Source organism: Bison bison, unplaced genomic scaffold (assembly GCF_000754665.1).
Source record: "Bison bison bison isolate TAMUID 2011002044 unplaced genomic scaffold, Bison_UMD1.0 scf7180017864289, whole genome shotgun sequence".
Taxonomy (NCBI): domain Eukaryota; kingdom Metazoa; phylum Chordata; class Mammalia; order Artiodactyla; family Bovidae; genus Bison; species Bison bison.
The window spans coordinates 1,430,185-1,447,375 of record NW_011494861.1 but is presented as its reverse complement, the minus strand read 5'-3'; the positions used below and the strand labels follow the sequence as shown (position 1 = coordinate 1,447,375).

At 40.7% G+C, this 17,191-nt stretch overlaps 1 protein-coding gene across 1 annotated transcript in view; it reads left to right on the top strand.

Moving 5' to 3' along the window:
* Positions 1-17,191, top strand: part of VPS13D (vacuolar protein sorting 13 homolog D (S. cerevisiae)) — a 274,572-nt gene that overhangs the window by 135,354 nt on the left and 122,027 nt on the right. Inside the window, exons 57-60 of the mRNA XM_010850181.1 lie at positions 4,063-4,177; positions 11,560-11,723; positions 12,922-13,030; positions 15,127-15,324. Coding sequence (XP_010848483.1) covers positions 4,063-4,177; positions 11,560-11,723; positions 12,922-13,030; positions 15,127-15,324 — 586 coding nt within the window. The remainder of the gene's footprint in view (positions 1-4,062; positions 4,178-11,559; positions 11,724-12,921; positions 13,031-15,126; positions 15,325-17,191) is intronic.

The following is a 17,191-nucleotide window of genomic DNA, read 5'->3' as shown; positions in this document are numbered from 1 at the left end:
CCTTGCAGTCCAAGGGACTCTCAAGAATCTTCTCCAACACCACAGTTCAAAAGCATCAATTCTTCGGCGCTCAGCCTTCTTCACAGTCCAACTCTCACACCCGTACATGACCACAGGAAAAACCATGGCCTTGACTAGACGAACCTTTGTTGGCAAAATAATGTCTCTGTATAGCATATTAAAAAGCAGAGACATTACTTTGCCAACAAAGGTCCATCTAGTCAAGACCATGGTTTTTCCTGTGGTCATGTACGGGTGTGAGAGTTGGACTGTGAAGAAGGCTGAGCGCCGAAGAATTGATGCTTTTGAACTGTGGTGTTGGAGAAGACTCTTGAGAGTCCCTTGGACTGCAAGGAGATCCAACCTGTCCATTCTGAAGGAGATCAGTCCTGGGTGTTTATTGGAAGGAGTGATGCTAAAGCTGAAACTCCAGTACTTTGGCCACCTCATGCGAAGAATTGATTCATTGGAAAAGACCCCGATGCTGGGAGGGATTGGGGGCAGGAGGAGAAGGGGACGACAGAGGATGAGATGGCTGGATGGCATCACCGACTCGATGGACATGAGACTGAGTGAACTCCGGGAGTTGGTGATGGACAGGGAGGCCTGGTGTGCTACGATTCATGGGTTGTAAAGAGTCAGACACGACTGAGCAACTGAACTGAACTGAATCTTCATCCATAATTACCCGAATCACTGTTCTGATCCTCCTCTCCCTTTGAGAACACTGATTAACACTTCAGGGTCTTCTTAATAGTCACCTAAAGGCAAGCACGGAGAAGGCAATGGCATCCCACTCCAGTACTCTTGCCTGGAAAATCCATAGACAGAGGAGCCTGGTAGGCTGCAGTCCATGGGGTCGCTAAGAGTCGGACACGACTGAGAGACTTCACTTTCACTTTTCTCTTTCATTCATTGGAGAAGGAAATGGCAACCCACTCCAGTATTCTTGCCTGGAGAATCCCAGTGATGGCGGAGCCTGGTGGGCTGCGGTCTGTGGGGTCGCACAGAGTCGGACACGACTGAAGCGACTTAGCATTAGCAAAGGCAAGCAGAGGAGTTCAACTTGACAGCAATTACAGTTGGCTCAGAATTATGATCTTATGATCTTCATTGTTTGTCTGATTAGTTAGTTGTATTTAGAAGAAAAAAAAGCAGGGAATAGTCAGCTTGTTCTAATTCTGTTAGATTGATACATTGATAGGTACATAGAGATTCAGAATATTAGGCTTTCAAGAGTAGTCATTCCCCCACACATACATACAGTTGTTTTGTGCTAATCACAGGGCCCGTTTTAAAGTTGATCCATAAAGAAACTGGGAAAATACCCGAATCTTTAGCATTCGAAATATAAGTCACCTGGTGAACAGTACATTTAAAGTTGTATTTATTTCCAAAATGTCCTGAATAGTTTTGCTTATGAAATATTTTTATACGTGCCTGAGGCCCCCAAGAAAATGTCTGAGTCTGTGCAACATCTCTTTCATTTGCTTAGACCCCAGATTTCACTAATAATGATATGAATGGGCATGTTTGCTTTGATAAGGTTTTAGTGCCTGAAAAACCAGTCCTTAATCTGGTTGCTATGCATGTTTTTCTCCATACTTCCTTATGTTCCAGTAGTTACTAAGGTCTTTAACTGAAGAATCCTAGTGGAGACTTAGGAATGTCACAGGTTGAGCAGATATGAATAGATAAAAAGAGAAGTTTCTGGGAATCTAGTGTGCTGAGAGGTTGAACTATATTTTGGAGTGTAGTGAATCCTATTTCTTTGCATCTTTGAGAACTAAATGATGAGAAAAGAGACTAGGATTTTTTTTTTGAATTGAGGTGAAGTTCATAAACTGTTAAATTAACCATTTGTTAAAGCGATGAGTTTGGTGGCATTTAATGTATTCATGATGTACAGCTACCACCTCTAATTCCAAGACAGTTCCATCACTCCAAACCCTAAATAGTTACTGCCCAGTAAACCTTTTCTTCCAGGCCCTGAAAATCACAGATCTGCATTCTTGTCCTAAGGATTTACCTATTCCAGATATTTCACATAAATTATCATAAAATATCTGACCTTGTGTGACTGACTTATTTCACTTAGCATAATGTTTTTAAGGTTCACCCACATTGTAGCATGGGTCACTTTTCGTTCCTGTTATGGCTGAGTAAATATTCCATTGTACGTCTATACCACATTCTCTTTGTTCATTCTTCCTTTGATGGCATTTGTGTTGTCCCTACTTTTTTGCTATTATGAACAGTGCTGCAATCAACATGCCTGTACATGTATTTAAGTACTTGTTTTAATTCTTTTGTGTGTATACCTTGCTTGGGGTGGAATTTCTGGGTTCTGTGGTAGTTCTTTGTTTACCTTTTGAGGAACTGCTGTACTGTTTTCCACAGCAGCTGAATCATTTTATATTCCTGCCAGCAATGTGTAAGGGTTTTGTTTCTTCTACATTTTCCGCAATGCTTGTTTTCCACTTTTTTTTTTATTTTAACAATTCTACTAAGTAGTAGTATCTAAGTAGTGGTAGTGGTATCTCAGTGTGGTTTTCATTTGCATTTCTATACTAGCTAATGATATTGAAGATCTTATCATGTGCTTATTGGTCAGTTGTATATCTATTTTTTTTCCATGCTACATAGCTTGTGAATCTGAGTTCCCCCACTAGGGATCAAACCCTGGCCACTTGGGCCATAGCAGTGAAAGATCTGTGTCCTAACTGCTGGACTACCAGGGAATTCCTCATTTGTATATCTTTGGGGAAATATCTGTTCAAATCCTTGTCCCATTTTTACATTTGACTTTTTTTTTTTTTTTTTGCCTTTTTATTCTTGAATTTTACAGCTCCTTATGTAATATGGGTGCAGATCCCATATCAGATACATGATTTGCAACTATCTTCTATTCTGTGGGTTGTGTTTTTACTTTCTTGGTAATGTCTTTTGGAAGGATAAAAGTTTTTAATTTTGTTGAAATCAACTTTTTTATTTACTTGTGCTTTTGATATCATAAAAGCTAATTTTTAACTGAATTTTTCAGTCCCTTTTTAATGATAGAGATTAATGGAAATAGGAGACTAATTTAAATAAAATCTCATCAAAATACCCTAAAATATAGTTAGTTCAGTTCAGTTCAGTCGCTCAGTCGTGTCCAACTCTTTGCGACCCCATGAATCGCAGCACGCTAAGCCTCCCTGTCCATCACCAACTCCCGGAGTTCACTCAAACTCATGTCCATCGAGTTAGTTGGTGATGCCATCCAGCCATCTCATCCTCTGTCGTTCCCTCCTCCTCCTGCCCCCAATCCCTCCCAGCATCAGAGTCTTTTCCAATGAGTCAACTCTTCGCATCAGGTAGCCAAAGTACTGGAGTTTCAGCTTTAGCATAATTCCCTCCAAAGAACACCCAGGACTGATCTTTAGATCAGACTGGTTGGATCTCCTTGCAGTCCAAGGGACTCTCAAGAGTCTTCTCCAACACCACAGTTTAAAAGCATCAATTCTTTGGTGCTCAGCTTTCTTCACAGTCCAACTCTCACATCCATACATGACTACTGGAAAAACCATAGTCTAGGCTGCAGCAATTCCATAAAACTTAGGATTCTTAAGCCCAGAGAAACACAACAGGGTAGAATTGGAGGAGGCGATTATGAACCCTTTGTTTTCTTTTCATCCTAAAGGAACTTCTGATTTCTTGCTAAGATATGAGGATGCAGTAACGCTGATCATCTTCCTGGCAAACAGTAGAGCCAATTCTTGGACCTTTGGAATGTCTGGATTGGTTTTTGCTTTTTTTTTTTTCCCTCTAAAAATATATAGTCATCCTTTTATGTCAGAATTTCACTTTTATATATATCTTCTGACAAATGAGTCTTTGAACTATGCAGGAGAACAGCACAACCTTTATCTTTCTTCAGCTTGAGTCAAATTTTTTCTTCCATGATTAAAAAAAAAGTTTTCTGTGTAGTGGAGGTTTAGGCATCTGCTTATAAATACTTGAATACATGTGTGGGGGGTTGGGGAGGGTGTGTGTGTATCGTGACTGTTACTGTTTTTTCAGTTCTAGTTTACAGGAGGGGACAGGACGGCCTGTGACTTCCAACAAAGCCGTTACTTGTGCCGAGCTCGTTTTGGATGTCTCACCAAAGACGCAGAGAGTCATTTTAAAGAAGAAGGTAAGAGAGCCCAGAACTTTGAGTTTAGAATAAAAGAGTTAGAATAAAAGTTAGAATAAGAGATAGGCCGCCTGGCCCATCCCTTCCTTTTGCAGATGAGCAGGTGGAGACTGAGGCCTGGGCTCAGGGTAGAACTTGGGTGTCCTGACAGCTCCAGTTGGGGTTCTCCCCTCTGTCCTGCGATGCCTACTCTAGGAATCCTAAGTCCCTCTCATCTTTGATACCTTCTTGGGGAACTCAGTTCTTGAATTTTTTTTTTTCTTTTCCAAATTTGTGATTTGTCATTTTCCTTACTTTTTTTCTGTTGTAACACTCCCCTAATCTACTTTTCCCTGAACTCAATGGAAAAGTGATCACAATGACAGTTTTTTCCCTATTTATGGCAACATTCTTTTCCAGTTTAGGAAAATGTTTATGCTATTAGATCTAGATATTGAGAGAAAGAATAAACTCTGACCAGAAATATTGTGGCTGACAAAAGGACTAGAAAGAAATAGTTGAGGCTTCAAAATGAACATTGTTTGAGAACAGAGGTGCAGAAAATCACTGTAAGAGGAAGGAGATCACTAACTATTTGAAACACACTCACCCAAGGAGTGTGTTCCAGAAAATTTTGCATAATGTAAGTTATATAATCCAGAAATAACCCTGACAGGAAGTGTGTTCACCATGTAAGTGGGCCTCATACTGCCGGAGAATGTGCCTTTATCACCTGAAGCAGCGTCAGCTGTGGCTGTAGGTCGTGCAGCTGGTTGGTGACTCATTTGGCTCTGAGGTTGTACAACTCTTCTCACATCTTTAATGACGGGGAGAGGGCGGAGAGATTCAAGTTATTTCACGTTTTGCACATCAAATGAAACTTTAACACATGGATTTTTAATTCAGTTTTATATTTTTCAACAACTTTATTGATACATAATTCATACACCATACAAATCTCCCACTTCAAATATATAGTTCAGTGTGTTTTAATATATCCACAGTATGTAAAACTATAACCACAGTCGATTTTAGAACATTTTCATCACTCAGAAAAGAACTCTATATCCTTTAGGTATCACATGCACATTCCCTTTATTTCCCAGCCCTAGGCAATCATTAATCCACTTTCTGTCACTGTAGACTCCCCTCTTCTGGACTTCCATGTGAGTGGTCTTTAATGAGGAACTTCTTTCACTTATCCTGATGTTTCTAAGATTCATCCATCTATCAGTCTACCAGTACTTCTCAGATTCCTTACCTATCTAAGCCACTAGGGAAGCCCAGTACTTCTACATGTATTTCTATATCACACCATTTGAGTGTCACATAATTCAAATTTGCTTAAAATGTTATCATACTCTATTATATAAGACTGTTAGATACATTTAAAAGTAAGACTTGGGAATGGTGATGAGTAAACAGAGCATGTGCCAGAGGATGTTTAATCTACTGTACAGTTGTGCTCATTTCACATGCTAGTAAGGTAATACTCAAAATCTTTCAAGCTAGGCTTCAGGACTATGTGAATCAAGAACTTCCAGATGTACAAGCTGGGTTTAGAAAAGTCAGAGGAACCAGAGATCAAATTGCCAACATTCATTGGATCATAGAGAAAGCAAGGTAATTCCAGAAAAACATCTATTTCTGCTTCATTGACTACATGAAAGCCTTTGACTGTATGTGCTGTGTGCTTAGTCACTCAGTCGTGTCCCACTCTTCACAACCCCATGGACTGTAGCCCACCAGGCTCTTCTGTCCATGGGAATTCTCCAAGCAAGAATACTGAAATGGGTTGCCTTGCCCTCCTCCAGGGGATCTTCCCAACCCAGGGATCGAACCCAGGTCTCCTCATTGCAGGCTGATTCTTTACCATCTGAGCCACCAGGGATCACAACAAACTGTGGAAAATTCTTAGAGAATGGGAATACCAGACCACCTTACCTGTGTCTTGAGAAACCTGTATGCAAGTTAAGAAGCAAAAGTTAGAACCTTACATGGAACAATGGACTGGTTCCAAATTGGGAATGGAGTAAGACAAGGCTGTGTATTGTCACTCTGTTTGTTTATGTACTCATGCAGAGTACATCATGTGAAATGCCAGGCTGGATGAATCACAAGCTGGAATCAAGATTGCAAGGAGAAATATCAACAACTTTAGATATGCAAATGTTACTACTCTAATGGTAGAAAGTGAAAAGGAACTAAAGAGACTCCTGATGAGGGTGAAAGAGGAGAGTAGAAAAGCTGGCTTAAAACTCAGCATTCAAAAAATTAAGATATAGTGTTCAGTCCCATCACTTCATGGCAAATAAAAGGGGAAAAAGTGGAAGCAGTGACAGATTTTCTTTTCGTGGGCTCCAAAATCACTGCAGATAGTGACTGCAGCCATCAAATTAAAAGACTCTTGCTCCTTGAAAGGAAAGCTATGACAAACCTAGACAGAGCCTTTAAAAGCACAGACATCACTTTGCTGACAAAGGTTCGTATAGTCAAAACCATGGTTTTTCCAGTAGTCATGTATGGATGTGAGTATCGGGCCATAAAAAAGGCTGAGTGCTGAAGAATTGATGCTTTCAAATTTTGGTGCTGGAGAAGACTCTTTGAGAGTCCCTTGAACTTCAAGGAGATCACACCAGTCAATCCTAAAGGAAATCAACCATGAATATTCACTGGAAGGACTGATGCTGAAGCTGAAGCTCCAATACTTTGGCCACTGGATGCGAAGAACTGATTCATTTGAAAAGACCCGGATGCTGGGAAAGATTGAAGGCAAAGGAGAAAAGGGCGACAGAGGATGAGATGGTTAGATAGCATCACTGACTCAATGGACATAAATTTAAGCAAACTCTGGGAGATAGTGAAGGACAGGGAAGCTTGGCGTGTTGCAGTCCATGGCATTACAAAGAGTCAGGCACGACTTAGCAACTGAACAACAACAACAACAACAAAAAGAGACCATGAGATGTAGTAATTGAAAGTAAACAATTTTCTTCTATTGAAAATTTTGAAAAAGGAAATTTTGAAAGGTCGTAATTTAAAAATAAAAGTCTGACAGAAATCAAGGAATTGGGGGGGGGGGAAATGGGGAAGAGTCCTTGGAGGTGATTCAGATGACCTTCAAAGAAGTTGACATTGATGAGGATGATAGAGTGAATGAAAGTCAACTCAGGAGAAAGATGATTTTTCAAGTGGGATATGATCACAGATGTGATCAGAAAACATGAATCATGAATATACTGGTTATTTCCAAGGCCTACGTGACTGTTAAGTAAACAAAACCAAAATTTTTAAATTAAATAGCAAAAGTATTTTAAATAAAAATTGTAATTTATACACTTTAACGTTTGTTATTTTACTTGATGAAGATGAAAACTGGTAAGTGAGAGGGCAGGTGATAAGTGAGTTACATTGACATCTAAGACTAGATAGTTCTTTGAGTAGGTGCTAGGAAATGGATCTGTGCATTTAAATTAGAAACCAGGAGTAGGAGGTTGACATCTTAGGTTTTTGTTTTTTTACTTTTTATTTTGAAAGTGTCTCAAATTTGCAGGAAACTTGGCAGAAATTCTGTAGAAGTGGAGTCCTGTTGCTGGTGATTTTAATGTTAACACTTGATTAAGGTGGTGTCTGCCAGTCTTCTCAACTGTGAAGAAAGTTTTTCTTTTTCCTTGTATTTAGTAAATATAAATACTTTCGAGAGGTACTTTGAGACTCTGTAAATATACTGTTCCTCATCAGGTTTCCTATGTATGTACGTATGCATGCATGTGTTTTAGCTTGATCTTCCAAACAGGACACTATAAATGATGGGAATTTATTTCTCACAGTTCTTCTGGAGGCTGGGAGGTCTGAGATCAGGGTGCTGGCCAGTTCGGTTCCTGTAGAGAGCTCTCTTCCTGGTTTGTAGACTGCTGCCTTCTCACTCTATCCTCAAATGGCAGAGAAGTACTGGGCAGGGGCGAGGGGAGAGGGGAAAGCAAGTCCTTTGGTGTCTAAGGGCACTGATCTTGACAGGAGACCCCCACCGTCATGACCTCATCTAAACGTAATTATTACCTAGAGGCCCCATTTTCATCACAGCTGAGGGTCACGTCTTCAGCATAAGGGGTTTGCAAGGAGTTTGAGGGCACAGTTTGGGCACAGCTTTATGTGTGTCACCATGGCTTCCTGTCTTATTCAGTGTGTTTTCTGTTAGTGTTAGGATTTATTTTTACCCTCAGTTCTCCTGTTTGGCCAGTGGGAGTGCCTTTAACCTTGTGTCCTTTGACACAGTGCCCCCCTCGTTCCTTGAGCACTGTCATACTTTGTGACACAGCAAGTTATTTGGGGCTCATTTTATACTTTCCCTGCAGCATTCCTGGAATTTGCTACTTCTTGAAGGAACCCTGTGGAGAAGGCAATGGCACCCCACTCCACTACTTTTGCCTAGAAAATCCCATGGATGGAGGAGCCTGGTAGGCTGCAGTCCATGGGGTTGCTAGAGTCGGACACAACTGAGCGACTTCACTTTCACTTTTCACTTCCATGCATTGGAGAAGGAAATGGCAACCCACTCCAGTGTTCTTGCCTGGAGAATCCCAGGGACAGGGAAGCCTGGTGGGCTGCCGTCTATGGGGTCACACAGAGTCAGACACGACTGAAGTGACTTAGCAGTAAGGAACCCTGATCCTTTTTTATCAGAGAATGGAATTTAGAAACTTAAGATACGTCCAGTGGTGCCCTTGTTGCTGTTGTGTCACTGATCCCAGGCCCTCTCAAGGGACAGACCTAGGGGTTGTATGCATACACGACATGTATATGCACACACAGGCACATAAATATCTTAGTATGTGCATAACATATGTGTGTATGCATACATATATCTTATGTGTGTATTTATATATTAAACAGGTTTCTCTTTCTCTGTATATTAAAAACCAGCCTTTCACACTGATAGTTCTGATTCCAGTCTAGCATCACAAAGCTCATTGTAATTTTTTCCCTTTTCATATTTGTGACTCCCTTGTCCAGTACTAAGAATGTACTTAATTTGATCAGTTGCCCTGAATGTAACCCATGCTCTTTAACCACAGTTGTGGCCCTGCCCCTCCCCTGTGTGGATGCACCTTATTACCTGGCATGGGCTCTGCTCTCCACATTCTAGGCAACTCCCCTACCAGCCCCTACCCTTCGCAGGAGTACCCACCTCACCTCACAACCCATCCTAGGCTCACCTCCCCAGCCCCATTATAACCCATCGGTGACGTGGATTATCAACCACATGTGTTTTTGCCCACTCAAGGTTGGGCCACCACAATACACCCACCCACCATCACGTGTCTGCCAGCCTTCTCCTTTATTCTAAAACCTAAAAGGTTTTAGGACTAAACTGTATGGGAAGAGGGTGGGGGAAGGGAAGTGGAAGGAGAATGATGCATCTCAGATTTTTAAATGAAGGTTTGGGTAGTTTCCAACGATGATGAGCCTGTACATATGGGCAGGCAATAGCAGAATCCATATATGAAAACTTGACTCCACCTGGGCATTTGGGCTTTGATTCCCAATCTGGAACACCTCCAGGAAAACTGAGATGCTCCATGTGGTTTTGGTGCTCTGGATAGATGTGTTCCCTTACTGTGAACAGAGAAGTAAGCATGTGGGGATTGCGGGTGGAGACGTGCAGCTGAGTTCTATCTGTGTTCACAGTTGCAGGAGGTAGTAGCACACAGTAGAAAGAATGTCATATCTTCTAGATTTGAGTTCTGGCCTTGCCACATAAAGGTGATATCTGCTTTCTCACATTCCTTCCTGAGCCTCATTTTCCCATTGATCTCCCAGGTTTATGAGAAGGATCAACTAAGGTACTATACATAGCGTGCTGTGTAAAGAGATGTAATCATGATAACATTGCCAACATTTATTGAGACGTTACCCTGTGCCAGGCATGTACACTTATCACAAGAACCCTCAGAGGTAGCTTAATATCCCTGTTTGAAAAATCAGGAAAGACAGGCTCTGAGAAATTTAGTAACTGAGCCACGGTCACTTAGCTAGTAGTGAGGCAGCTGGGTTTCAAATCCTGGCATTCGACTCCAGCATTCATATTACTTTCTCAGCTTTTACTTTGGAGAATGTAACAGAAAAGCTGTTTTTCCAGTGTGAGGCAGCATGTGGATGCATTTGTGGAACCCAGAATGTGATCCTGACAGGTCTAGCTAGAGTATTCATTCCCATAGAAAGAGTCTTCTCAATGGTTTGGTGTTACTGAAATGGAATTCTATGGGTTGTTAGAAAGGTAGTATGGCAGAGTGGGTAAGCATGTCATCCCTCCACTCACCCTGTGGGAATTCAAACCTTCACTCCGCCACCTACTAGTTATGTGACTGAGCTGGAGTTTCTTTATCTCACTGAGACTTAGCTTCTTCACTTGTAAGTCAGGGTAATAACAGTATATACTTCACTGGATTGTTCTGAGGTTTAAATGAATGACTGTGTGTAAATCACAGTGATCAATCAGTGGTTGACACGTAGTAAATATTCAGTAGATATTATTACTATTATTATTGCTTCTCATGGATTGGCCTGGAAGTCCAAGTGTTGTTTCTAAAATATAGCTAAGGAGAAAATATATTTAGAATTAGTAGCAACAATTTAGTATAATTTCTTAATATAATCAGCTTAATACTGAACGCAGTTGACTTGAGAATTGGAAACCATCAGTGTTGTAGGTATCGCTTAGTAGCTCAGTCTTGTCTGACTCTTTGTGACCCCATGGACTGTAGCCCACCAGGTTCCTCTGTCCATGGGGATTCTCCAGACAAGAATACTGAAATGGGTTGCCATGCCCTCCTCCAGGGGATCTTCCTAACCCAGGGGTTGAACCCAGGCTTCACACATGCAGGCAGATTCTTTACCATCTGATCTACCAGAAAAGCCCTCAATGTAGTATGCATCCATGATAAACATGGGATGAGGGAGAGCCCTGGTAAATTCTTGTTGTCTGCCAGTCACGAGCATCACAAAAGACCGAGTATTGAGAATATTGTATATATTTTATATAATTAGATCTCTCTTCCACATAAGGACATGGAGGGTTACTATCAGGAAGAGCAGTTAACAGCTACTGGAGGGAATTAGATTGCACCTCAACTCACTAGTTTGCTCAGAAAGTAAAATTTTTAAGTTTACATTATTGGGGTGTTTTTTTTTTTTGATTCAAGTTTCAAAGAGTTTAGCAGATTTCATCCAAACTGCAACTAGGGATTGACAATAATGCAAGTTTGAATTAAGCATTTATTAGTATCTAATGTGGAAAATGTCCTTTTTAGTACAGTTCTTCCTTGAGAACTCATCCAGCCTTTGTATGGAGCTGTGTCTGTGATGTGAGAGCTGTGATGGCTCTTTCTGTCTCTGCCCGACAGGAACCAGGGAAGCGCTCTCAGCTGTGGAGGATGACTGGAACAGGCATGCTGGCCCACGAGGGCTCTTCCGTGCCTCACAACCCCAGTGAGCCCTCGGCCGCCCGCTCCGCCGAGGGCTCTGCCATCTTGGATATAGCTGGTCTCGCTGCAGTCACTGACAACAGGTAACTTCCTAGGCAGCTTCTGATTCAAGTTCACTGCTTTCAAATTCAGACTCAGAGGAAATGTATACCCAAAAGCTATAGTTTAGAAGTGAAATAAGAATTTGCTTTTTCTTCCACAATAGAATTTTATTTCCAAATATGAGTATTGGGTTTTTTGTTTTTAAAAGTTATTATGGAAATGCCCATGGAGACGTTAAAAGAAAAAATCAAACAAGAAGGATATGTTATGAAAAGTGAATTTATTTTCAGCCAAACATCTATCTGCCATTGCTCCCTAGAAGTGAACGTGCTCAATCACTTCAGCCATGTCCGACTCTGCAACCCCATTGACTGTAGCCCGCCAGGCTCCTCTGTCCATGGAGTTTTCCCAGCAAGAATATTGGAGTGGGTTGCCATGTCCTCCTCCAGGGGATATTCCTCACCCAGGGATTGAACCCACATCTCTTGCATTGCAGGTGGATTCTTTACTGCTGAGCCACCAGGGAGGCCCCAGATGCCTTTGGCAAGCACCAATTTGTAGTTGACAGGGTCCCCTCATGGTCATAAATTCAACCATACTTTGGGAGGCATTTCATGACTAGCGCTCCCTAGAAGGGAAAAATTTGGTTTTTAATCTAAGAACTTTGTTAAATCTTATGAAAGCAGAAATAAATTATTAAGAAAATAATCAAATGTGTTTTTATGACTTAACTCCTTGAATTCAAATCATCTTTTTAACTTTGAATAAATTATTAGCCTATACCTCAGTTTGCCCATGTAGTCAGTGTATGTTTTCAGGTAATACCTTGTTTACTTCCAAAATGACTTTATAGGACTTACAAGTTAAAACTCAATATAAAATAAAGTATTGAAAATAGAACAGAAAAGATTTTTGAAAATATTTTTAAAACCCTTTGCATACTGCATGAAACTGCATGATAACTTGTCATTGTGAGAAAGTAAGAAAACTCATATTGCATTTATTAAATTATGAATCCCTAAGTATTTGTATTTGTTGACCTCACTGCTTTCCATTTTACTTTATTCTTCTTTCCTCATCTAGAGATAACCTAATTGCCATAGGATTCAAGCAAACTGTCTGTTAGATTTCCAGGGCAGAAGATACTAGAAGCAAGAAGAGTAAAACCATCATCCTGATATTCTCTTCAGACCTGAAGTGTTTGATTCACAGGACTCATTGCTTTTTCCTTTCTTCCAGATATGAGCCGCTAATGCTTAGGAAGCCTGACCGTAGGCGGAGCACAACCCAGACTTGGAGTTTCCGAGAAGGGAAGCTGACCTGCGGGCTACATGGGCTGGTGGTCCAGGTCAGTAGGTTTTGACATCCTCAGTTGCAACAAGCAGTGGTTGAGCCTTTTTTTTTTTGAAACAGAGTCTCATTTAGGATATACATGAGATGTTGTTGAATGGGGGGAAAAATTGTAGAGCAAATATGTATTATTTCATTTTAATCAGGAAAACCATGAAGCTTAGTGCCTCTGTGTGTATTTACCCAGGAAATGTTCTTGAAGGTGACATACAAGAAATGTTTTGGGAACGGTTGCCCCTGAGTGATTGCCCCCACCCCTTGGCTTACCTGGATTTTTTTTTTTCCTTTGATGAGATAAATTAGCTATGAAGTTTTAAAAAGAGAGAGAGAAAAATGTCAGCTAAAAGCTCACCATAAGTTAGATGGATTTGTTTTAGTGAAGTTAAAACTGCCTTTTATAAAGTGTTCTATGAGATGGTGAGTAATTATCAAGTGCTCTGCAAACTCTAGATTCTGTTTACTTGTGCATTCTTAGTAGTGACCAAATAAACATTTAATTGTAGCAAATGTCAGAATTAAGATTACTGGTCAAATCTCCCCTATCTTCAACTCAGCCAGTTCACTGCATGTAAAACTCCTGGGTACTTTATAAGCAAATGTGTGTTTGGAAAATTACCAGGAATTTGGATTTTCTCTCCTTCTGGCTTCAGGCCAAGAATGGTACCATGGCTCTGAGATGGGTAACTGGTAAGATATATGACAGATTTGGGCATAAAGCAGAACAATACGTGTGACTGTGTATGCAGTTCTGCCTCAGTTTTACCCAAAAGGCAAACGCTAGAACATCAGGCCCAGGCTAGGTCTTAGTGTGTTTGACCTGGGGGAAACCTGGCTGTCCTTCCATAATGGGAGCTTGTTCTCCAGGGCAGTAAGCGAAACTGTAAGGAGCCTCTGACTGCTGTTTGGTGAGATTTATTTTCTTTATCTCTATTGCCCTGAGCTTTTTTCATCAAAGACAAGCTGCTTATATGAAACACACATCTGGAATGGATTTGTGATTTTCAATTAGCAATACAATTCAGACTTCTAGAGGCAAAAGAAGGCTTGTTATAATTGTTGGATTCTGTGTCTGACCCCGACTTTACTTCTGGTTTGTTTCTAAAGCCCTTGTAATTCCAGTTCTTTGAGAGCATCCTCCCGCCCTGCAAATCCCTTTCTGGTGTTTGTTGTTTCTTGAATCTGTTTCATCATTTCTCTGGTTGTGAGTGACCCTATAACCACGTATTCAACAAAGCAGAATGTGTTTTGGTTAGGGAAATAAGCTTGTTTCAATCTTATTCTGAATAAAGTAACTGAAGGCATTAAAACATTTTCTGACACTGCCCTTATAAGGTTGTATGCACGTTCTTCTAAACCCGAAACAGTCGTAAAAGGTTCTCCATGTTGAAATCTGTCCAATAAACCCAGCTTAAATTTTCCTTCTCATTACTCACCGTTTAAAAACTAACAAGGGGGAATCTAGACACTTTTGCTATCATTTTCTCTAGCCCTGTGTGTACTCTCCCAAGGGCATCCTATAGACTTTCCTTTTTTACTTGTGGCATGTAGCAAGAAGGTGCTTTTCTCCAAAGGCCCAAGTAACTGGCAATGACATTCACAATTCCCTGTTTCATTTTAGAAGAGGCACCATCTTTGATATTTGATGGTCCAGCCATATGCATGTTGGAGGAGATTTTCAATTCAGAATTTGCTTTTTATTGGAAAGCTGAGTGATGATGATAATTTTTAAATTTTCAGAATGTTTCAGATTTTTAAGCCAGCCCTAGGGAGAACACTCAAAGAAACAGGACTTTTGGTTTTTTTATTTTTTATGCTCATCTAAGTTTCACTAAACTAATACACTGCTGTATTTGTAGAATTATCTTACCCAGAATTCCCTAAATTCATGCAGTATAAGTTTCCATCTTGCCCTGGTAAGCCTACTGTTTTTTTTTAATCAACTCTAAGGCTGAAAAAACAGTACAAGTTTTGCTGTATGTTGACCTTCACCCTTCAGAAGTGAGTTTAAATTTGGTGACTTGTTTCAAATGACATGTTAAATTGTCAAAGTTAGTGCCTTTGCCTTTGCTCATGCATCTTTCCTCTGTCCTTTAGGCCAAAGGAGGGCTCTCTGGCTTGTTTGATGGAGCTGAAGTTGTTCTTGGTCCGGACACTTCCATGCAGCTTCTGGGGCCAGTTCCACCTGAACAACAATTTATTAACCAAAAAATGAGGCCTGGTTCTGGAATGCTGTCCATCAGAGTTGTTCCAGATGGACCAACTAGAGCGCTCCAGGTGATACTTTATTGTAAGAAATGACATGAAACTCAGTGTTCTCCCCGTGAGTCATTCAACAAATACTTATTGAAATATCTATGCTGAACCTGAGGATATCGTGTCCTTATTTATAAAGGCAGGGGATAAGACCTGCGTCACAAAGTTGTTATAAGAATTAAAGTGTAAGTAAGATACAAGATGGTATTTTAAAAAGTATAAGAATTAATTTATTGTAACTTATAAGGAAATGCGGGAGACCTTCGTTTGATCCCTGGGTTGGGAAGATCCCCTGGAGGAGGTCATGGCAACCTGGTCCAGTATTCTTGCCTGGAGAATCCCCATGGACTGAGGAGTCCATTGGGTTGTAAAGAGTCAGACATGACTGAGCGACTAAGCACAGCACACAGCACAAGGAAAAATAATCTGAAAAAAAAAAAAGATAAATATATATATATAACTGAATTATGTGCTATATGCATGAAACTAACACGACATTGTAAATCAACTATTTATGTCATTTAAAAAAAGGATGAGTAAAAACAAAGTATGAGAATTAAGATACTATCAAGAATAGTGCATATTATTACCCATCATTATATATGTTTATTATATATTTAAATAATTGATATATTAATAACAGTAACAACAAGAAGATCTATGAGGTCTATAATCAGACAATTTAAAATGTTATGTTTTGAAAGTAGGAGTGGAAGGTGTTATGAGTAGTATCTAGAAAGGATTTGTACACCCAGATTTGGAGAGGGGCTTTCTAAGCTAAGTGATACTTCAGGTGAGATCTAAAGGTTAACTGGAAGGAGTTAGCCAAATCAAGAAGAAAAGACAGGGGACTCCCTAGCTGTCCAGTGGTTAAGACTGGGCACTTCCAATGCAAGGGTGAGGGTCTGATCCCTTTCAGGGGAACTAAGATCCCACATGCCCTGTGATGTGGCCAAAAAAAAGAAGGAAAGGTAGGGGCACTGTGCCCTAAGAATGAGAGTGTTAACTCACCAGTTATTTACTGAGCGCCTGTTAGAGCCAGGCACAGTTTTACGTACTGAACCTAGACTAGTGAACAAACAAAGTTCCCTGCTGTGTTGGAGCTTACATTGTAGTGGAGGAGATAAACCATAAGCAATAAACAAAGTAAGTACATTATAAATATTTGGGAGGTTAATAAGTGAAGGCCTGGAGATAGAAAAGAGTGATCTGACTGGCACATAGAATGTGCTAAGAAAGAGGCAGGAGACCATAGAAGGGGCCAGAACATTAAAAAAGCCTGAGACATGCTAAAGATTTTGTGTTTTTTCTGTGGCAACAAACAGTCAAGACGGTGACATGATCAGAAATTTATTTTGACTTGCTCACTGTGGCTGCAGTGTGGAGAGTTGGAGTGGAATGAAATTGGAAACCGAGAAAAAGCCAGTTAGGAAAGACCTGGATGAGAGATTGTGGTGATTCAAACCAGAATACACAGCAAGAGATGGACATGAGGAGACTGAAGAGAAATGATTAGAAATGAAAGCTTATTAAGGAGTAGAGTTGGTCAGATTGACTGTGGGGATGAGACAGAGGAAGGAGTCAAGAGTGGCCTTCAAAATTTCGATTTGGGCATTTAGTTCAGTTCAGTTGCTCAGTCGTGTCCGACTCTTTGCGAGCGACCCCATGAATCGCAGCATGCCAGGCCTCCCTGTCCATCACCAACTCCTGGAGTTCACTCAGACTCATGTCCATCGAGTCGGTGATGCCATCCAGCCATCTCATCCTCTGTCGTCCCCTTCTCCTCCTGCCCCCAATCCCTCCCAGCATCAGAGTCTTTTCCAATGAGTCAACTCTTTGCATGAGGTGGCCAAAGTACTGGAATTTCAGCTTTAGCATCATTCCTTCCAAAGAACACCTAGGACTG